Below are 24,299 nucleotides of genomic sequence, written 5' to 3' on the forward strand. Positions count from 1 at the left end.
AAAAGAATCTTTTGTGGTCGCTTGTGGTTATCTGCATTTTAAAGGGAGAAACTGAGGTTCAAAGAGATTAAGCGATTTAACCAGTGTGGTGCGGTTCGTATGTGACTGAGCTGGGACTTAATTCTAGGCCTTCTGACTCCTAATTCAGTGCTCTTTTTCTGATAGAATGCGGTCTTTCACCTTTTGTGTCACTCAGTAGATCTCCTTTTGTGCTTTTTAAATGACTTGATCCCAGCGACTCATAGATGGCAGCAAATACCATGTATATGTCATTGCTGATTCTTCCCCGAAGTCTCAAATGGGAGAATGTGCCCAGCCCACAGCTTCTGATAGCGACCCACCATGTTCTCTGCATAGGACCTCTCTCCTTCTCTGCCATGTACATTGGGTCTGGAGTGGACACCTGATCCGAAGACAGCAAACTCATTTTACTCAGAGATAACAAAGAGCTTAATGTGACACAGCTAGTAAGTGGAGGTGCAAGGTTTCCAAATTGTATATATTTGACTCTAGAGCCCCTAGTCCCAACCATTGTGCTATAGGCAGCGCTCCTCCTTCCTGATCTTGGGAATTTGGAGCTGGGAAACCTAGAGACTGAATCAGGGCAGAAGCTGGAAACTCGGAAGATGAAGACTGGCTGGGCAGCCACAATGGGCCGGAATGCAAACTCAAGTTCTGAGTAGGAATGTTGAGGCCAAGGAGAAAATGGAGCAGATGCACGGAGAGAGGCCAAGAAGCTATAGGAAGTGCCGCCCGTGTGTACAAAAGCTTTGTCTACTCCAGCTCCATCTCAAGAGGGACTCTTCACCAACATCTCCCATCTTTACAGTGATAGCCATTTTATTTAGGTAGTGTGAATTAGAGGGTATATTAAAAATTTATTTAAATAGTTATATTTATTTTTAAAAATAGATTCAATGTGGCCTATATAATGTTATTACAAACTATATTTATTTGTTTGTTTGTTTTAAAGATTTTATTTATTTATTTGACAGAGATCACAAATAGGCAGAGAGGCAGAGAGAGAGAGGGAAGCAGGCTCCTTGCTGAGCAGAGAGCCCGATGTGGGGCTCGATCCCAGGACCCTGAGATCATGAGGTAGAGGCTTTAACCCACTGAGCCGTCCAGGTGCCCCAAAACTATATTTATTTTTAAAAATACATATATTTTGCTAACTGGATAAAAACATTTATTAATTTTGATAAGGTTTAATTGAAATTTTTCTTAATTTGTCACTTTATTTTGTAGAAGTCTCACAAAGATTTGAGGGCTTTTTTTTTCAGGCTTTATTTCTGGTTTATTTTTCACATATGAATATAGTTTTCCTTGCTACACTAAAAGCTTAACTTTGGGGGGCACCTGAGTGGCACAGTTGATTAAGCATCCGAGTTTTGGTTTCGGCTCTGGTCATGATCTCAGGGTCAGGGTTGTGAGATGGAACCTTGCTTTGGGCTCTAAGCCAAGCGGAGTTTGCTTGTAATTCTCCTCCCTCTCCCCTCCTGCTCATGCTCTCTCTTTCTCTCTCTCTCTCTCACTGAAATAAATAAATCAATCCTTTTTTTTTTAATGCTTAAATTCTGGAGTAATTAAAAAGAGATGACTTACTGTAGAACAAATAAAAGTGAACTTAAATGTCCCCACTGTCAGAACTACTACAAATTCTTACTAACAAAGCCTGAATTAGGAATGCCATGCTTCAATAGATTTCCTTAGGAATTTTAAGGAAGATTATTTATGAGGCTAAAATTGTGATTCTATTTTACTAGGAACAGCTAGGGTCTATTCAGTAGAAATAAATTCTTAATGTAAACTTGTAAAAAACCTGAAAAATTTGTAACATTTTTTATTTGGAAGAGATTGGAAGCCTGTAAGTAACACCTCCTTTCCCTCTCAAATTTAGAATTAATTTGAAAAAAATAGAAGAATCAGGTAGCTGGGACTGTGGTTTAGGTGAGTGGTGGCCAACGTGCGGCTTGGGAATCCTCCCTTGTAGAATTAATGTGCTTTGGTCTGGTCACAGCCCGAGCAGCCAGCAAAAGTCTGTGTATAGCAAGGGATATTCCCGGAGAGAGGAAGGGGCTGGACAGTGCCCTCACAATTGTTTCTCTCAAAGCCCCCTGCTCGTTAGTGGGTGTGGGAGAGAGCCAGACCAAAATGGACAGAAGTTCTCTTCTTGTTGAAGGAGCTCATGTCTTTTGAGATTTTTTTTTTCTGTTGGCATTTCATTTTAGAATCGTATCCCCCCCATCCTCATTGGTTTTATTCTTTATTTTTTGAGTAAAGGAACATTAACATGATTTCAAAAATGAGACCTGCACTAAAAGGTGTATTCAAAGAAACGGAGTCCCACCTCTGCTGCTTCTGTCCCTTCTCCTCCAGCCCCAGCCCCGGTAGGTGGGTGATCTCATTTGTCAGTCTTTGACAGATCTTTTCTGTGTTTGTTTTTACACAGATGAGCAGTTTATATATATTTTCTTACACTTTGCTTTTTCCATTTGTTATAAATTAGAGGGCATTCATACATCAGCATAGTATGCTATTGTGTGGATAAACCACAATTTATGCAACAGCTGTCCTACCTATGGGCATTCAGATTGGTTCAGCATTTGTAATTACAGTTGATGCTATAACGAATAACCTACTAGGACATGTATTTTGTATTATCTGGTCAAAAAATTAACATATATGTAGTTGTGTTTTATATTGCCAAATTTATATATTTATATATATTATATATAGTATATATATCCATATATAGATATATATAGTATTATATATATTTATATTCTATATATAAATAAATATACATATTTATATATATAAATAAAGATACATATTTATTTATATATAGAATATAAATATATAATATATATTTATAGATTTATAGATATATTTATATTTATAGATATATTTATAGATATATAGATATATATATTTATAGATATATAAATATGTATATCTATAAATATATATAATACTATAAATAATATATAAATATATATATCTATAAATTCACATATTGAATTTCTACTGGCTGCATATTAAAATGATTTTTAACCTCCCAAACAGAATATATTTTTTAGTTTTTTTGTCTGATAGATGATAGGTGATAAATAGTATCTCAATATAGTTTTAACTTGCAGTTCTCTTATAATAAGTGAGGTTAAATATATTTTAATATATTTTAGGGCTATTTTAATAGCTTTATTGAATTATAGTTGAAATATAATACATTTCACACAAAGTATAGTTTCACATTCTGACATACCCTATACACTTGTGAAACAGCCAACACAAAAAATATGTCTATGTGAGCATTAGTTATTCCCAAAAGATTCCTTATGCTGCTATGAAATCTCTCCTGCCCACTTTTCTCTGACTTCTCCTTATGCAGGCAGGCACTAATCTCCTTTCGTCACTATACTTTAATCTCTAGAATTTTAAACAAATGGAAGCATATGCAATATGTACTTTTTGGTCTTTCTTCTTTCCCTTGGCATGATGATTTTGAGGTGCTTCAATGTTTTACTGAATACCAATAGTTCAGTCCTTTTTATTTTTGAGTATTATTCCATTCTGTGGATATACCATATTTTGTTGACCCATATATCTATTGATGGACATTTGGGGCTATTATAGATAAAGCTTCTATAAACATTAGTTTTTGTGTGGACATTTTCTTTTTGTTCTTTTGACTAAAAACCTGGAAGTCAAATGTCTGGATCAAGTGGGAGGTGTATGTTTAACTCTTTAAGAAGCTGCCAAACTATTGTCCAGAGTGGTTTGTACTATTTTACATTCCCTCCAGCAGTATGTGAAAGTTCTTCTTCCTCCCCATCCTTGCCAACACTTGATATGGTCAGTGTTGCTATTTTCACAATTCCAACAGGCTTGTCCAAGCACTTCATTGTGGTTTTAATTTGCATTTCCCTAGTGACCAATGTTGAAAAACTCTCCGTGTCCTTTTTTTGCCATAAGTATATCTACTTTGGCAACTGTCTGTTCAAATCTTTAGCCTCTCTTTTTTTTTTTTTTTTTAACTGGGTTGGTTGTTTTCTTATTATTGAGTCTTGAAAATTCTTTGTCTATATTGGATAAAAGTCCTTTAATAGATACATGATTTGCCAATGTTTTTCTTCCAGTGTGTGGCTCTCCTTGTCATTCTTTTAATGGTTTATTTCAAGGAAGTGGTGTTTTTAATTTTGATGAAGTCCAGGGTATTTGTTTGTTCTTTCACAGATTGTGCTTTTGGGATCACATCTAAGAAGTCTTTTCCTAATCCCAGATCACAAAGGTTTTCTTTTGGAAGCTTATAGTTCCAGGTTTTACATTTGGGATTGTGATCCATTTTTTTAAGTTAATTTTGTATGTGCTGCGAAGTATGGATTAAACTTCTCTTTTCTCTTTCTTTCATAATATGCCTTCTTGTCCTTTTAATATGTGTAGACCCTGCAGTGCAGAACCTCTCTCATTTGTAATGTTGATTTGTATTGTCTTTCTTTCCCAATCAGTCTGGCTGGGGGATTATCAATTTTGTTGGTCATTTTGGGATTAGGAATCTAATCATTATTAAATGTATTATTAGATCATCTAATACTGAATTGTTCTTGCCTTCATGAAGATGTCACCTCATTGTCTTCTTGCTTGCCTTGCTTCTGCCAGGAATCTGCTGCTCTCCTTACTTCTGTTCCTCTGGAACATGTCTTTTTTCCAGCTGTTTTCAAGATTCTTTTTTTTTTTTTTTTTGGTCACTGATTTTGGGGCAAATCGATTATGTTGTGCTTTCATGTAGTTTTATTTGTCTTATGCTTGGGGTTCTTGGAGTTCTTGGATCTGTAGATTTATAACTTTAATTAAATTTGGAAAGCTTTTGTCCATCATTTCTTCTAATATTTTTCTGTCCCCTATTTCTCTTTTCCTTTAAGGGTAACTCTAAATATATGAATATTAGGTTGCTGACAGTTGTCACCAATGCTTTTGTTCTTTATTATTCTGTTTTTCATTCTGTGCTTTGTTTTGGTTAGTTTTCACTGCTAAGTCTTCAAGTTCACGAACCTTTTCTTCAGCAATGCCTGTAATCCCATCCATTATGCTTTTCATTTCATACAATGTAGTTTTTCTACAAAGCTATGAAAGTTCTGTCTCTAGAATTTCAGTATGACAGGCTCTTTATCACAGGCCCTTTTTTCTCTGTTCCCTGCATTGTCATCTTGGCCCCTGTTCTCTTCCCTGATTTAGCCAGTCTTGCAGCTTCTCTATTATCCTTTGTGCTGGAATACCCTTACAGTAAGAGGATCCAGTCCTCTTCACCCTTCAGTTAAGTTTCTTTTTTTCATTAAAAAATGATTTTCTGTTGAAGTATAATCAACATACGAATTCAGTTAACTTTAACATTACTTTCTTTCATCCTAATTCCTAGTTAAGGTTTTTCACCCTGTTGTATAAACCTTAATACTCTGTATTTCTTTTTTGGTCATTGAATGGAATTCTCATTGTTCTCATTTGTATTAATTCAGTGTCTTTTTCTCTTTGCTAGACTGAAAGCTCCCTTAGCACAGGAACTGGGTGTGGTTGGTTCACTGGTGTTATTTTAACATCTAGCAAGTTGCCAGGTACATAATGGGAGCTTACCACATTAATGGTAAATGAATTAATAAATACTACATGGTAGCAGATTAACAGTGACTGAACTTATTGCTAATCACATATAAGATAACCACTGGAGCCTTTGGAAGAGTGTAGTATGAGGTAGGGAGAAATGGTGAGTGAAACATGGGTGATTTTTGTTTACAAATAAAGATTGATTTCTTAAAACTAACATAAATCCAGCTAATACACTTTTATATACTTATTGATAAGAGTGTGTGCTTTTTATAATCAGCAAAAATGGTTGCATATTTTATTATATCTGAAACAAAAACTTATATTTAGAAATCTCTTACCTCTACCGTGTTCATCTTTCCCTTGAAATAAATAAGAATCTCCTGATGGAGATTTGCTCTTTTTATGGAAAATATGATGGCAAGGAGGAAAATAAAAGATATTGTACAAATATCAAATAAAAATATGTATTTTACAAATACATACACATTTTGATACACAGTTTAAAAACATATATATGTATATGTTACACCTCTTCAGCATTCTTTGGGATGATCTTACCAAATGACCTGCCCTTTATGAAGCTTTTCTGTTTTACCCTAGGCACAATGAATTCCTCCAGTTCTTATTTGCTCATATTATTGTGTTCATATTATTGTGTAGCTTTTATCATACCGAAAATAGTATAGAGTTTGTCTTCTTCTCTATATTGGATGCAGGGACAGTGTGTTGATTATTTTTGTATTTTCAACACCAAGCACAGATTCTGGCATACGATAGGTGTTAAATAAATACTTGATAAATATTTTAGCTTTCAAATGTTCTGGAAGTGGTTTGATATGCAAATATGTTATGTGAGGGTAAATTATAATAAGTAAGCACCTACTTGTAAGTTCAACCAATTAGCATCAGGGATTTAAAGAAATAGCATGATGTAGTAGAATGACTTTGGACTTTGAAGTCAGATGGGCTGCTTTAATTTCTCATTCTGCCATTGATTCTGTAAATACTTGGGCAAATCACTTAACTCTTCTAAACTTCCTTATATTCACTGGTGGAAAAAAGTAAGTGATAAATTTCTTATCGGTTTAAAAATGAAATGAAATAGTTCACAAACTACCCCAAACCAATGAGCATAGTGAACATTCAATAAATGTTCCCTTTGTTTCATCATTTGTGAAGACATTAAAAATTATGCTAACACCATGAATGTTATCATTTGTAGCAGCTTCATCCATTGGAAGTACTGAAAAGTGTCTATTATGACTTTATAATTATTTTACACAATTTAGAAATCATTTCTGATAAGCAAAAAAACTCCCAATGATAAATATTACATTTATGTTTGGTAAATAAAGAGAAAATGTGCCTATTTAAAATTTGATCTACTTGTGCATAGTGATGAATCTAAGTGAGAATATTTTCCACCTACTTTGAAATGTTGAACTGCCCAGGGACAAGGCATGGATGATGTTTTGAAGGAAATAAATATTTCAGCTTCATGTTTCAGCCTTTCTTCTGTATTCCTTTGATCTGGCTTTGGTTTACTTATTATTCTGCTTGAATGACTTCACATTGCCTTTTTTCCTCTCCTGAGTAACAGGAAGTGGTCCTGTACCTATTTCAATGTATTTAGGCTTTGTCGTTTTATAGGATGAACGTGTCTCTCATTATTTACTGATAAACGACTGCCTGTAAAGTAAGCTATATTGGTGGATATGTATGTAGCTTTGCATGTATGATGAATAATTTATATATGGAACTTTTAATCAGTACTTTCTTAAATATAAGAAACATAAAAGAAAACATTAGATTTGGGATTTTTTTTGAAGTCTAAGATTTTAAAGGAATTTTGCTTCACTATCCACTGTAGCTATTTATGTTTAAGAATCATTTTCTCAAGGTTTTCTTCTTTTACCATGAAGATTTCAGTTGCTCTTCTGTTCCCTGGGATAGAGGTCTTTTAATTTTTTTATAGGCCTATATTATAGAGAGAAATTAGTTTAGCACAAAATTAATACAGAAAACTTTAAACTGTGTAAACATGTCATCACATTTACCTACATTATTTTATACTTCACACACAAATCTTCTGATCTTCTGGGCTGGTTTCTTATACAGATTCTCCTAACTCTTTCCATTTGTCATGGTCCCACGGCATTTAGAATATATATTATATATAATATTACAGTACTACTTGATTTTTTTCCTTGTGTTTTCCCCCATAATCAGACTATAGTTTCTTCAAGATTGGGTCCATTTTTATACTTCTTCTGGGTCTTCTGCAGGTATCTGACAGAGTAGGTCTCAAAATTTGCTGCCAGGACCCTTGCCTCAGCTCCTAGAACACAGCTACCTTGCTGAAAACGTAGGGTAGGAGGTTGATGCCAGGATTAGTTCTTTTGAGTCATGATCATTGACTTCAAGGAATTTATGTATCTTCTAGCTGAAATCCTTATGTTTTCAGGAGATTTTTGGATAGCTGAAGAAGATTCCTCTTTCTTATTCATAGGTAACATGCTTCAAAACCAATCATGGTTCTTCAAGACTGGAGTCTGGCTCTGGGGGCACAGCCTGCTGGGAAAGCCTAAGTCATTGACAATACAAGGTCCTTGTCAGAAGAGAGTTCATTGCATTTCTTCGTATTGTACCATGCCCTTTTGGAGTGTTTCCCTTGGTATCAAGAGAAGAATCTTTAGCTGGGTTAACACTGGAACATTATAGTTTCATTGAGTCTTATTGTGTGTTTGCCCATGATTCTATCAGTGCTGCCCTATTTGAGCAGGATGATGGTGGGAACTGCTGGCTTTCTTTCTTCTCCGTTTACTGTTGCTGTATGTAAGCCCATTTGCCCCTGAGGGCCTTCTAAGAAGGTTGTTCTGATTCACTATAATAGGATGGAGATTCCTGCAGTAGAGATCTCTTTCCTATAGATCCATCTTTTTCATTGACTGGATGGAATGAAATCTCTCTGAACCCTCTCCTTCTGTTTTTCAAGACCCTGTGTTTAAACCTCTGTTACAATATTTGGAACTTATATATTTTTTTCCTTTACCTGGTGGCATCTTCTTAAAGAAGGTTTGTCATATAGCTTGTTCCTTAATGTAAGTTAGTGATTAACACGTCGTAGGTCTTAACCAACTTTTGATGAATGAGTTAATTAAAGGTTGGATGACTCTGTTGTAAACTCAAAATATTATGTTCTTTTAGGAGGAAGAAGAATGTAAAACAATCTTCTCAGTTTTGCTATGGACATTTTAAACATCATTTTGTTATCCTTAGAAATATATTTAGATTTGGTTTTAGGCTTCAGTGATTATATAATTATCTTCTACACAGCCTACTCTGTGATTCAGGAAAGCACTTTGTCCTTGTGTATTTTGTGTGTCATCCTTATGCAGGGGTCATGCTAATCTTCTCTGTATTGTTCCAGTTCTAGTATATCCGCTGTCAAAGTGAGCACTATCCTTGTGTTTTTGGCTAATATATTTTTAAAGATTTTATTTTATTTTATTTTATTTGTGATCTCTACACCCAACATGGGGTTCAAACTCACAACCCTGAAATCAAGAGTCACCTCCTCTATCTACTGACTAAGCCAGCGAGGTGCCCCTGTCCTTGTGTGTTTTGAGTTGGACACCCACACTAAGTTTCAAAATTGTGATACATGTCTTTTAATATGAGGAGTACAGAAATGCTTGGCAGCCTCATTTCCTTGTAGGGCCTTAAAACTTCTCCATACAAACTCACCTTAGCTGTGCATTGGCATTCTTCTTTGGTCTTTCATAATCCCTGGGGTGCCCTGGAGTTTTCAGCAGTACCTCGTTCCTCATTATCCATTGCACACTTCTTTTCTATGCCAACTTCTAGTCTTAGGAACTTACTTTTGAAAAACCTTGGTCACTTCTTCCTTTTGCAAGCCGTAGCAGTCATTCACTGATCTCCAGAAATTTTAGTTCCTAACCATACTGATTCCCTGCACTTAACCACACTGAGAGTTTACATGTTTGGGCAGATGCATCTTGGTTAAGGGGAAAATCAAAACAAACTGGACAGTCTTTGGACAGTTTTACCCTGGGTCCTATCTCATTCAGAATTGCCGCTATTCAATGTAAATATGCTCTTTAGGAAGAAACAATTTGGCTTTTTAGTGGTGGTGTTGTTTTTTTTTTTTTAAACCTGGTGACATTACCCAGAAAAAGTTAAGTATCAGAGCAAAGATGAAAACTTTAAATGCTCAAAGACTATAGCAAATTTAACCTATGGATTTTTTTCTTTGCCTGATTTAACTTTTAAATTTGTTGAATTCCCTACTTATTTTTTTGTTCACACAGCATTGTTAAGGCAGTTATATATATATATATATATATATATATATATAATCTCTGAGGTACTATATGGTACCTCAGAGATCCCTTGATGTGTTCTAAGGTTTGAATATATACTAGTTTTATTAGGTGTTTACTGTTTCCTTTCACTGCTGTACCACAAACATAGTATCTTAAGACAGTTCAATGTATTATTTTATAGTTTGGGAGATTAGAAGCCCAGAATAAAACTTAGGGCCCAAGATCAAGGTTTGTTAGGACTGGTTTTTGCTGGGAAATTTTAGGGAAGAATCTGTTCCTTGCCTTGTCCGTCTTTTGGACGCTGCCTTCATTCCTTGGTTTGGGAGCCTGAATCACATTGTCTTTTCTCTGCAGCTGCTTCTCTCATACTTGTCTCTCATGCCTTGTCTCTCCTTTGACCTTGGTCTTATAAGGACCTTGTGATTACATTTGAGGGCTATTGTCTCCTGTTTTTAATCTCTTAAGGAACCTCCATACTCTTCCATGGTGGCTGTACCAATTTACATTCCTATGCACAGGGCACAAGGGTTCTCTTTTCACTACATCTTCACCAATACTTGTTATCTCTTGTCTTTTTGATTACGGCCGTTCTAACAGGTTTGAAATGATATCTCATTATGGTTTTCATTTTCATTTCCCTGAGGAGGGGTGATGTTGAGCACTTTTTCATTTATCTGTCAGCTATTTGAATATTTTCTTTGGAAAATTGTCTATTCTGTTCTTCTGCCCATTTTTGAAAGGATTATTTGGGCTTTTTTTTTTTTTTCTCTTGAGTTATATTGAGTTCTTTATATGTATATTTTGGATATTAACCCATAACAGCATGTGTTTTGAAATATTTTCTCCTATTCTGTAGGCCTTTACATTTTCTTGATTTTTTTTTTTCCTGTACGGAAGATTTTCAGTTTGATGTAGTCTCATTTGTTTCTTTTTGTTTTTGTGCTTATACTTTTGGTGTCATATTCATGAAGTCATTGCTAAAACCAATGTCAAGGAGCTTTTATCCTGTTTTCTTCTAGGAGTTTTATAGATTCAGACCTAACAATTAAGTCTTGAATCCTTTTGAGTTAATTTTTGTGAGTGTGAGATAGAGGCCCAGTTTTGTTCTTTTGCATATGAATATCCATTTTTCCCAACACCATATATTGAAGAGACTATCACTTCCCCATTGAATAGGCTTGGCTTTCTTGTCAAATATTAGCTGACTGTATATGCGTGGATTTGTTTCTGGGCTTTCAATTTGTTGTATTGGTGTGTTTTTGTTTTTTTAAATAACAGTACCATACTGTTTTGTTTACTGTAGTGAAATTTCTGGGAAGCGTTCTGCTGTACTGGGGGAACTGGATGTCTACCTTAGACTCTCCTTTTTCTACGGGAGAAAGCAGGGTGCTCTGTTGGTGCAGTGTAATGCTGGCCTGGGTTGAGTGGATGGTGATGCAGAGTGCAGCCACTCCTCTTACCTGTCTTATGTGACCCCTCTCAGTCTCTGTGGCCCATGGGGGTGCTTCATTCATATCCTTGGGTCTGGGATTTTTACAATGGTGTCATGTCTATGGATAGTTGCTAGTCGGTCTCTCGGTGACGGGCACTGAAGTTTGGACTGATTTATGTCACCATCTTGATGACGTTACTTCAAATGGGCTCTTTGATACAGTGCATTTGAAGTGAAGACTTCTGTGTTCTAGAGATGAGCAGAACTTTGATCTAGAGCTAAATATCAGAGCTCCAAAACAGAAAGTAGACTATACCTTATCAACCCATGTATAGCAGGCTGATCGGTAGCCCCCAGTAGATATGTTCATGTCTGAATCCTCAGAACTTGTGAATGTTTTTATTTAACAAAAGGATCTCTGCAGAAGTAACTGAGTTAAAGATCTTGAGATGAGGAGATTGTCCAGGTGTGTCCTAAAGCCAACCATGAGCATCTTTCTAAGAGAGAACTGGAGAAGGGATGTAGAGGAGAAGGTGATGTGAAGATGGATCAGGGAGAAACATGGTGGTTGCAAGCCAAGGATGCCAGCAGGCTCCAGAAGTTGCAAGTGCCAGGAAATGGATTCTCCCCTAGAGCCTCCAGAGGAAGTACAGTGCTGCTGACTCCGTGATTATACACTTTTGGCCTCCAGAACGAAGAGGGAATAAATTCCTATTGTTTTAGACTACTTAGTGTGTGGTAATTTGTTACAGCCGAGGGAAACTGCTACACCAGGCTGTTTTCGTGTATTGCTCCATGGACTTCAATACTGAATTAGCTCTCTCTGTCCTACGTTGTGTCCATAATGCTGATAATCTCAACAATCACTCTTTCCTTCTGTGCAAGAAGAACTTTTTAGCTACTCCCATTCTCTTATTTATACATGGTCTCTTCCTCCACTTGATATTTTTGGATGTCATTCAGTTTGCCTTTCAGAGTTTGCCTTTTTAAGACTTAACTACTTCTCTTCCTTTCATATCTGAATTCACTCTCTACTGTCACCTTCCAAAGGTCATTTGATAAACTAAAGGAACAAATCATGACATTAGTCCAACTAGATAATTACAGAACATGCCTTCCTTGACACTGAATCATCTATATATGTTAAGTATAATTACCATGCAGAGTATACTCTCAATTAATTATAGTTACCAGTTTTGTCTCTTACTAGTTTTTTTTTTTTGAGCTTGACATGTAATCTTTTTTATTTTGTGATAAAAATGCTTTCATATAAATTTCATCTTAACTACCTTAGAATAGAACTTTGAAAAGTAAAAACATTGTGCATTTTCCTTACTATGTCATAGTTAGGAACATGCAGTCATTTTTCTTGGTTACTGGGTTTTTCATACAAACAGATGTAATATCACTTTTAAGAGAAAAATGTAATATCACTTTTAAGAGAAATGTACACAAGGAAGGAGCCATAGTACCAAACAGTTACAAGTGGGAGCGTCAGGTCATACAATTGTATCCTCTCAAATACTCTTTAAAATTTTCCATTAGAGGGGTGCCTGGGTGGCTCAGTCAGTTGAACATCTGCCTTCAGCTCAGGTCATGATCCTGGGGTCCTGGGACTGAGTCCTGCATCAGGCTCCTTGCTCAGCAGGGAGCCTGCTTCTCCCTCTGCCTGCTGCTTCCCCTGCTTGTGCTTTCTCTCTCTCTCAAACAAATAAATAAGAAAATCTTTAAAAAATTAAAATGAAGTAAAATTTTCCATTAGAAATATATACCTAGGGGCACTTGGGTGGGGTAAGTGTCTGATTTCAGCTCAGGTCATGATCCCAGGCCCTGGGATTGAGGCCCATATCAGGCTCCACACTCAGTGGTGAGTCTGCTTATCTCTCTCCCTCTGCCCCTCACCCAACTCTCTTACTCTCTCTCTAATAAATAAAATCTTTTAAAAAGGAGAGAGAAACATATACCTAGTTGGGAAAATACATACAAAAACTCATAACTGTAAAGAGGTATGCAAGCATGTCGTTGTCATCGTCGTCGTCGTCGTCATCATCATCATCATCATCAGCGTCGTTGCTGTCGTCATCAATTTAGGATTATTTGCGTCTTTTCTCTCCAGGTCAAAAAACCTACGAGGCACATGGTATAGGAACAAACAATTCCTGGTGGTGGAGCCGTTATAATAATTTTATAAGCATTGTATGGCATTGAATTCTCTTAAGAAGTTGGATGGTAATTGCTTTTTTGGGTTATTCCCCATTACCAGTATCCTAAACCTTGGTTAAAAATCAAACACCCAGAAACCAAATGATACCTAAGGCTTCTTTCACTCCGTGGAATTTGATAAAGAACCATACTTTCTGGCCTAGTTGTTCTCGATCAGGCATGATTTTGCCCCCTCCAGGGCATATTTAGCATGTCTGGAGACATTTGGGGATTGTCGGAATTGGGGGTAGGACATTGTCACTGGGATCTAGTGAGCAGAGGCTGGGGATGCTGCTAACCATATCGCAATGCATAGAAGAGTTCCCCATGATAAAGAATTAATCTGATCAGAAATGTCAGTAGTGCTGAGGTTGAGGAACTTGCTGTATTCCATGGTTTAGCTCTAGGTCTATTTAGATGATATAATATGAATTTATGAAACAAATATTGAATTATTCTATACATGTAGTATGTTCAGTGTATGGTTTATAAATATGAGGAAGACATGGTTGTGTCCCCACATCCTCCATTCCCCTAGCCTCAAAGAGATTTCATTATCCTAGAACAGATAAATACATAAATTAACAACTGTAATGGTACATATAAAATGCTGTGACTGTACCCACACAGGGTAGATGACAGCTGGATTTCTAGACTGGCCATAGGGTCCATTCACCTCCTAGGTGACACTGGAAAAGACCAGGTGGAAGTGGAGTGGGAGATTGATGGGGACCTAGAGACCCTGTGCCTGAAGCTGCCTGCCATGTTGACTGCTGACCTGTGGCTCAGTGAACCCCGCTGTGCCACATTGCCCAATCTCATGAAAGCCAAGATGATTGAGGGCATCAAACCAGGAGACCTGAGTGTGGACCTGACCTCCAAGCTCTCCATGGTTAGTGTGGAGGACCCACCCCTGCATACAGCTGGCATCAAGGTGGAGACCACAGAGGACATGGCGGTAAAGCTGAAGGAGATTGGGGGGACTTGGGCCCCTTCCCTGAAACCCAGCAATAAAACCATGACCCTCCTAGAAAAAAAAATGATACAGTAGCAGTATTTAGAAAGTGTGGACAGGACAAAAGAAGTAGCTAGCAATTCTATTCAAAGAGTTGGCATTTGAACCCCCTAAAGAATGAATAGTAATCTGCCAGTCAAAACAACAAAGAAGGGGGGAAGTGTTCCAGTTTATACTATGGCCAAGTAAGCTCCTATCAGACTTATCCTCCCACAAGTAGAAGCTCTGTACAAAATATAAAATACAGCTACCTGATGGCCCAGGAGAATGAATAAACACAAAGAAAGAGTGTTTGGGAGTACATACTTGTAAGAAGGAAAGGTAAATTTCCCATTTTTATATTATTTATTCCTCCACATTTGGTGCCATATGGTACAGTTAGAATTTAGGTAGATACCTGTGATCTTAGTCCTTGAAGAACCAGACGAATGAATGAGGCAACCACTGGTAAACTAAGATGGTGAAATACCCAGGAAATAAGTGAACAAGTGAGACAGGAAGCCCACATTCTTTGTATAATCTTGGTCCGTGTTTCTGATTGATTCTGAAACATGCATAGTTGGAGAGGATTCTAAGCAGCCCAGGTAATATGAAAAGAGCAGAATTTATATATGAACTTTTGTCACCTACAGAGGAGACAGAATTTATAGGGTTTTTTTTTTTTGTAGGTAAGCTACATTTATTGGTTTAGAAATATGTCCAAAATATATTTAAAAATATAGTTACAAAACTATAATGATGTCAAGAACTTATGGTTTGAATTCAGCCAAGTTAACTGCCTGCTGAAAACAATTGAAATTAATTATATTAATACTATTAATACGGTTAATATTATTTGGAGGAAAATAACAGAATCCACAGTCTCTACAATGTCTCACTCGTAAAGATAGAAGCCAGAATTACTCGACATAAGAAATAGGTAAACTATTTATTCTTAAGAAAATAATCATCAGAGACCACCTCAGGATGAATTAGATGCTAGGTTTAGCAGGTAAAAAATTTTAAGTAGCTATTATAGTTGGACTCAAAGATATTAAGAAAAATTGGTAGTAACAAGTGAGAAACCGGGAAATCTCAACAGAAAAACTGAAAAAATACAACATTTGAGATTTAAAGTGTGGGCTGATTATAACAACAGGGTGGAGAATAAGAAGATTCAATGAACATGAAGATAAATCAATAGAAATCAGCCAATTTGAGGAAAAAGAAAAATATACTAAAAAAATGAGCTGCAGGAACTCGTAGGACAATCACAATGTATAAATCATAGTTGAGTCACAGAAGCAGAGGGAAGAGAATAATACAGGCAAAATATTTTAGTAAATAATAGCCAGAATCTTCCAGTTTTGTGAAAGGGATAATTATTTGGATTCAAGAAGCTTAAAAAAAGCACACACAAGGTAAATGCAAAACAGAACAAAACAAAACAAACACTTGTTCCTATCTGTCTTTTGATTACAGCCATATGAAAGGTTGTATAATGATATCTCATTGTGGTTTTGAATTGCAATTTTTGAATCACTATTGCTGTTGAGTGACCTTTCATGTGCATATGGCCAACTGTGTATCTTCTTTGGAGAAACATCTATTCAGATTCTTCACCTTTTTTTAAATTGTGTTCTGTATTTTTTTTTACTGTTGATTGGTAAGTGTTGTTTATGTATTCTTGATACAGGTCTCTCTTCACATATATGACTGGCAAGTATTTTCTCCTTTTCTGTGGATTTTCTTTTTCATTTTTGATGATATCCCTGGGAGCACAAGAGTTTTAAATTTGCTGAAGCTGTTTATCTGTATTTTATTTTTTTGTTTATACTTCTGGTGTTATATCTACGAAGGCTTGGCTTAGCTCAAGGTCATCCAAATTTACTCCTGTTTTCTTCTAAGAGCTTTGCATTTTTAGCTCTTACATTTAGGTCTGTGGTTTATATTGAGTTACTTTGTGTGTGTATTGTGTAAAGAAGGAATCCATCTTTATTCTTTTTGATAAATGGACATCCGGTTGTCCCAGTACCATTTGTTGTACAGACTGTTCTTTCTCCATCAAATTGTCTTGGCCCCCTTGCTGAAAATTCACTGATCATCAATGTAAGGGTTTATTTCTGGAATCTTAATTCTATTCCATTGATTTATATGTCTTTTCTTATGCCAGTAGCATGCTGTTTTGATTAATCTAGCTTTGTAATAAGTTTTGAAATCAGGAAATGCGAGTTCTCCAACTTTGTTCTTCTTTTTTTGAGATTGTTTTGCCAATTCTGTGTACCTTGCATTTCCATATGAATTTCAGGGCCCACTTGTCAATTTCTGCAAAATCTCACCTGGGATTTTGACTGGAATTGTATTGAATCTGTAGATCAATTGAGGAGTATTGTCATCTTTCCAATATGGAGAGGAATACAACTTTCCATTTTACTCTTCTTTCTGACTCTTGAAGTATAAAATGTTTCATTGTTCACAGTGTTTACCATTTTTTAATAAGAATTTAGCAGTGACAGTGAATTCTGGAACACTGAAAAGAAAAAAAAAATTAAGTTAAAAAAAAAAAAGAATTTAGCAGAGACCCCTAGTCTTAGCAGTCATGTGAAGAAGAGACCAAAGAAGTTCCTTCATTTATCATGCATAGTGAAAGGTATTATTTTTAGTGCCTTTTTTTAAAAAAAAAAGATTTTATTTATTTATTTGAGAGAGAGAGAGAATGAGAGAGTGAGCATTAGAGGAGAGAGGTCAGCAGGAGAAGCAGACTCCCCACTGAGTAGGGAGCCCGATGTGGGACTCGATTCTGGGACTCCAGGATCATGACCTGAGCCAAAGGCAATTGCTTAACCAACGGAGCCACCCAGGCGCCCCTTTTTAGTGCCCTTTAAGTCAATTGTACCTTCATGTTTTTGACTAACTCACTCTTATCACCTTGAGTACCAATCAGCAGCCGTGAACGTCGATGACAGAGCTGCTCCAAAGTCTTGTTTTCCAGCCCAGCTGGAAAGGGAATGGAGACTCCTCTAGCTGTTTTTCAGACACGTTTGAAGTTTTTTTTTGTTTTGTTTTGTTTTTCTTGGAGTTTCCAGTGGAGATGCCACGCTGGCAACAAATGAAGTATCTTGTAATATGAAGCCTTATAAATATATGTTGGATCACTGCCATCATTATCAAAAGTGCTGGTACAGAAATGTGCAAAGGGAAAATTTTCAAATTAAGGTTGGCCTGTACATACAAATGTTAGCTTGTAAAGCTCAAGAAATACTAAATTGTAGTCTATTAGTCTCCTACATTTTATTGCCTTTTTGGAATAATCATGCACTTCAGAACATCCTTTAATCTGAGCTGGCTTGTGGTTGTATAAGAATGCAGCTTCTTTCTTCTTTATGCTTTATGTTCTCAGACGAGGAAAATTTACTGCATTTTATAAATAAATCAGAACTGAAAAGCAAATTTTCTTCCCACCTTTTTATCTTCATGGAGGCCCTGCTTTAAGGCATTTGAATGATGCAGTTATACTCGGCCCCACAACTAGTTCTACTGGAAGAAACAATCTTCAAAGTCTTTTTTTTTTTTTTTGCTTCTTAAAGGATATACTCTGAAATCATGGTATGAGGAATACTGTTCTTAGTGAGAAGCAGACCTTTCTTTTTTTTAAATGCTGAACGTTTTCACTTCTACTTCATTACTTTGATAGAAATTAAGATGGATCCCTCTTTAAAATGAGTATCATCCCTTTATTTAAATTAACACAGATATTTTATTTATATTAAGAGAGAAGCTTCCTAAATATCAGTGGAGCTCAGTGTGTTTGTCATGTTGAACTGGACCAAACAGTGATTTACACTGAGTGAGGCCTTTTTTGATATTTAGCTTTACTTCTAGCAGGTGTGGTGGGACTGGAACCCAGCTGGGAGATTTCCCCAGTTCCCCATGCTTGCTATTTAATATGCAACAATGTTTTCTATTTGTAAATCATGATAGGAATTATCAACTAAACGCAATGTGCATTACTACACAAGGTTTTAACAATATCTTAAATATGGTCATAATATATACCTGATTTTAGGTAAAGTTTATGACTTTGATTTATGTAGCTATAAGTTAGTTATAAAGTCAATGACTGAATTTGGTAGGTAGGAATGAAATTTCACAGAGAAAATATTTTCCCTATTAAATTGAAAGTGTTTATATTAACTATATGGTTCATGTGAATATTAGGGCAAAAAATGTAAAACAACTGACTTTTAGCATTCATAGAACAGAGTGGATATCGCAACCACTGGGCCATATATTTTATAAAATGTGTTAGCAAAATTTTCTTTTGCGTAAGTAATGGTACATAATTTTTAAATTATATGATAAATAAATTTTTAAAGTTTTCAGATAGTGTCCAATGTACTTTTCTTTTGTATTTATGGACAGACTGGCCAAGCAAAGTAAACCTTTGGAAAATTGTATTCCTGATAGGAAATAGTCCTTTCAAGTGCTTTTAGGAGGCCTTCAAAAATGAAAGAGTAACAGAGGATGAAGTGGTCACTGTGGTCCCTGGGTAGCATGGCAGTAGCCTTCAGGTTGCCTCTATCCCTAATCCCCTACAAGGAAACATTATTCACCAATCACAGTAGCTGTTTCCTCCGAGCCTGGTCTCAGAATCCTTTTCACAGAGAGTTCTCGGCAGCCCCATTCAGTCGTCTGGGTCTGTTGCACCAGAGAAAATGTCCATTAAACATTTGTAACAAAATGTTTACAGCAAATATCCATCAAATTTGTCAACCTAGGTCTAGGACATGGTACCCAGTATACCATATATGACTTTATGTTGTTCTCATTTGTTTTAGTATTCAAATATTTGAATATTTATTTTTAATAAATATTTGAATATTTAAACAAAACATTCAGTATTTGTATATGGGAAACCCTAGTCAAGCCTTCCTGCTCCTTGGGCAGAGCGATAGAAGAATGAAAATGCACTGGGCCAAATTCAAATTCCCTGTTGCCATCAGAGTGCTCAGTCCTTCGTGTGGTGATGTCTCTTGAACATTCAGTTACTAATCACCGTTGTCTACTAGCTAATATTAACATCATATGACATAGAAATGAAACATTAAGGCCTTAGAATTCGGCAACCAGTTAACATTAAAGACATCTTATTTTAACAACGGGGAAGAAAAATGAGCGGCAAGGTATTCAGGTTCCTGTTGAATAGGCAACTGAAGTAAAAACTTAAAAGTTTTTTTTTTTTTAAGATTTTATTTATTTATTTGACAGACAAGAGATCACAAGTAGGCAGAGAGAGAGGAGGAAGCAGGCTGTCTGCTGAGCAGAGAGTCCAATGCAGGGCTCGATCCCAGGACCCTGGGATCACGACCTGAGCCACCCAGGCGCCCCTTAAAGAAAAGCTTTTAAAAGAAGTTCCAGAAGCCTGCACCACATTGCTGTAAAAGGCAGCAACAGGAGCTACATCTGGCGTTGTAGCACCACCTAGAACGGCTTCCCTCTCCTGGAGGGCCCCCACACCTTGGGGTGGAGTGTGAAACCCTTAGCTCATTAAAATGGTGGCTCCGCCCGTGAAACAGACGTGTAGAACGGGGTTTCCGCAGAAGAGCTGCTTTGTTTAGCGCAGGGATGTATTGATTGGGTCATCTTCAAGTAGAAGGATCTGTGGTGGGTACAAAGACGTTGACACAAATGGTATATCATGAAAAATAAAGGGAAGGTGGATTTGGAGTATGTTCATACTGTGGAGTACGCAGAGAGCTGCTTACTTCCAGATCCAACCCAAACGGGGGAAACTCAATGCTCATTGCCCCATTTCTTTACCAAGAGCCAGGAGAAACCTGCTGAAGAGGAAACTAGAGGACACTTTTTCTTATTTTTGCATTCAAGCTTTGAGAAAATTTTCAGTGTTTTTGGAGAAAGTTTGGTATTATGGTATTTTATATCACATATGTGTTCTTATTAGAAAACCTAGAAATTGTTAAGTGTCTTAGAGGGGTTTTTAAACTCAAATCTGAGTAATTCCAAAAAACTCAAATTACTTTTTGCCTACCTCTTAAAAAAGACAGTAGCATCATTATTTGGGAAATATCCCCATCTCCCCCCGCACTACCAACTTCCCATCATGATGTTTCTCTAAAATTTGATTTGTGTGCATTAAATCACCCCATCGCCCAGCATTCTTTGGTATGATAGTTCATCAGATAATGTTTTCTATGTGTGTAAACTTTTGCCTTTAGGGAAGGCAAGCCAAGTTAATCTTACATATGATGTGTCAGTCTGTTCGAAATGCTGTAAGAAAATACCAATGACTGGGTAGTTTATAAGCAACAGAACTTTATTTCTCATAGTTCTGGAGGGTGCGAAGTCCAGGATCAAGGCATCAGCATGGTTGTGTTCTGATGAAGACCTTTTTCTTGGTTCATAGCCGGTGACTTCTCACTGTGTCCTCACATGGTGGGTGGGGCATGGGAACTCTCTGGAACCTCTTTTATTTTATTTTATTTTTATTTTTTTAAAGTTTTTTTTTATTTATTTGACAGACAGAGATCACAAGTAGGCAAAGAGGCAGGCAGAGAGAGAGAGGGAGAAGCAGGCTCCCTGCTGAGCAGAGATCCTAATGCCGGGCTCGATCCCAGGATACTGGGATCATGACCTAAGCCAAAGTCAGAGGCTTTAACCCACTGAGCCACCCGGGTGCCCCTGGAACCTCTTTTAGAAGAGCGCTAGTCTCACTTCAGGGGGTCACATTCAGACCGTAGAGTATGGTGTCTGGAAAATCAGGAAAGCAGCGGAGCCTAGTAGCCAACAGCATGAGCTCTAGGATCAGACTTCTGGGACTAGGCCTGCTTAAATCTACTACTAAATGTATTGCCTTGGGACCACTCTCTAAGCTCCAGTTTCCTGCTCTGTAAAACTAGGGCATTATAATACCCTTATATAAGTTTGCCGTGAGAGTAAAGGAGAGAAGATGTATTAAAATACTTTGCACACTGCCCAGCATGTAGGCAGAACTCAGTATTAGCCATGGTTGACTTTCATGCATTTATAACCTCAAGCCTGTATTTTTTCCTTCTATCAATACATAAAGATTTCTCTTCTGTTGAACCCTTTTGACCATATAACTTGAGTTCAAGATGTAAAGAAATGAGATGGGTATCAGTAGGCAAGTTTACTAGAAAGCAGTGAAACAGTCTCAGGCTGTCAGTCTGCTCTGTTGCCTCTGTCACCCTGCAGGTCAACTGCTGCTAGACATGTATATTAGACATATTTCTAATGGTATGTTGTGGTGTTTTGTTTTAATTGAGATATAATTTGCATGCTATAAAATTTATCCTTTTTTAAAAATACACATTTCAGCAGATTTTAGTATATTCGCAAAGATGTGCAGCCATCCCCACTATGTAATTCCAGAACATTTTCATCACCAGAAAGGGCACTCTATATGCATTAGCAATATGCACTTCCCACCCCCCCTGACACCCCCCCCCACCCCAGCCCCTGGCTACCCCCGATCTACTTCCCATCTCTAAGCATTTATTTGTTCTCGGCATTTCACATAAACGGAATCATACAGTATGTTGCCTCTTATATCTGGCTTCTTTTGCTTAGCGTGGTGTGTTTGAGGCTCCCCATGCTGGAGCATGTGTCACAACTTCAGTGTTTTTGAAGGCTGAATAATACTCCATTGTACAACTGTACTATATTGTCTTATTTATCCATTCATCAGCTGATGGAGTTAAATGGGTTTAAGTGGTTTTATTTTTAGGGAAATCGTTGAAAGTAGTTTGAAAGAAGTCTTTGAAAGTAGTCATCGGAACACTGCCTCTTTTTCTGCAGGCAAAGTATTTTATGGTCAGCTTTTTAAAGGGAAGTTTTATGTAATTTGGATCAAAAAATTGAAATCTGAATGTTATTTTAGAGAGGGTTAAATCTTGCTCTTTCATTCAGGCCTCGTCCTTTTATTTTACATTTCAACTGTGAAGCTTCTCTGGACTTTTCCAGGGAAAAAGAGGAACAGCTGACACGGGTGACTGAAGTTCAGAGGCTGCAGGCCCAGCAGGCAGACGCCGCTCTGGAAGAGTTCAAGCGGCAGGTGGAACTGAACTCCGAGAAAGTCTACGCCGAAATGAAAGAGCAGGTGAGGAGGCCGCTAGGTCATCCGTTTGCAAAGTCACTCTCCGTGGGAAGGTACATTCTAATCTTTCTGTGACAGAAACATATTTACTCTTTACAAAAGTCGTATCAAAATGAGCCATACAACTGGGTCAGAGATTCAGAATGAAAAAGGGAAATTAGCCCAGGCAGAGGAGGCTGCCCATCTCCCCTGGAGCTCGCGGTGGGCCCTGGCAGCTGAGCGGGAGGGCCCTGGTGGGGAGGGCTCAGCCGGCACCCTGAGTGTCCTGCTCCCCACAGAGTGTGCCAAGGGAGGAGGCCACAGTCAGCAGTGCTGGCAGGCCTGCTCTGGGCTCCCCTGGGCCACCAAGTGGGCACTGATCAGCAACTCCTTGGTGGTGGTGTGTGGAGGGAGGAGGGTAGACACCCAGCGGAAGCGGGGCAGTCAGGGAGATGGGTCCTCCCGCCTCCTTTAGAATTCCTTGATTCACCTTCCAGCAATGCCAGCATCATCATTTTAAAGTCCTAGCTACAAATGTAGTAATGGCAAGAGTGGGTCTTGCTTTAGGAATGTGGATCAGCCTATCAGTAAATTTCCATGAGCCATTTCCGTAGAGCAAGGTCTCACGTTACCCATGTCTGTGCTTGTTTATGTTCCATAAATAGTGTTTTATTGATCAGCTACAGCAACATGTTTGCAACTGGCATTTCAGGAGGACAGAGACTGTCTCTGGTTCTTATACAAGTCAAGGGGTATGCTTCTGAGTTTGTTTTTTTTTTTTAAGATTTTATTTATTTATTTGACAGACAGAGATCACAAGTAGGCAGAGAGGCAGGCAGAGAGAGGGGGGAAAGCAGGCTCCCTGCTGAGCACAGAGCCTGATGCGATGCAGGGCTCGATCCCAGGACCCTGAGATCACGACCTGAGCCAAAGGCAAAGGATTTAACCCACTGAGCCACCCGGGCGCCCCTGCTTTTGAGTTTTGAGAGAAAAATAAAAGATTTGGAGAGAGGGAACAAATACCTAGGTGCCCATCGTGAAGACTCAACAGTTGTCAACAGTCTGTTTATTTAAACTAAAACATTACAAATGAAACATTACAGATGAAATTTAGTTTGCTTTGTTACTCATATCTAATCACATTACTCTCTCTCCACTTGGGAGAAAACCACTGTCATTAATTTAGTGTGTATTATTTCAGTCTCTTTTATAGGTTTGTATGTATATATAATGTTCATGTATCTTACATGCATATGCTCTCTCCATATGTAGATATTACATGCATATATAATTTTTGTGCATCTCTTTTTTAAAAGTTAGGTGAGAACTGTAGATTTATGTATGCCTTATTTGCTCTTTTATATTTAATTTTTTTTTCAACTGACTGCTTGGAGTTTATTTTCCGCTTGGTGCAGGGCTGCTGCTCTTTTATTTTATATATCCATGCCCTATCCATGTTGATTTAGTGCAGTCCTTTTCACACTGAACATATTTTATTGTATGAATATATCACATTTCATTTATCAGCTTCTCTTATTCAAGGGTGTTTGGTTTATTTTCGAGTTTTCTTGATTCAAAAAAATATTGCAGTCTTGTCTGCGATCTCAT

The 24,299-nt window shown here is 37.3% G+C and overlaps 1 protein-coding gene across 1 annotated transcript in view; it reads left to right on the top strand.

The window, feature by feature from the left end:
• CEP112 (centrosomal protein 112) overlaps positions 1 to 24,299 on the top strand; it is a 416,538-nt gene that overhangs the window by 148,473 nt on the left and 243,766 nt on the right. The window contains exon 18 of the mRNA XM_080825467.1: positions 22,580 to 22,715. Within this exon, the coding sequence (XP_080681593.1) occupies positions 22,580 to 22,715 (136 nt within the window). The remainder of the gene's footprint in view (positions 1 to 22,579; positions 22,716 to 24,299) is intronic.

The sequence above is a fragment of the Martes martes genome (assembly GCF_963455335.1).
Source record: "Martes martes genome assembly, chromosome: 16".
NCBI lineage: Eukaryota > Metazoa > Chordata > Mammalia > Carnivora > Mustelidae > Martes > Martes martes.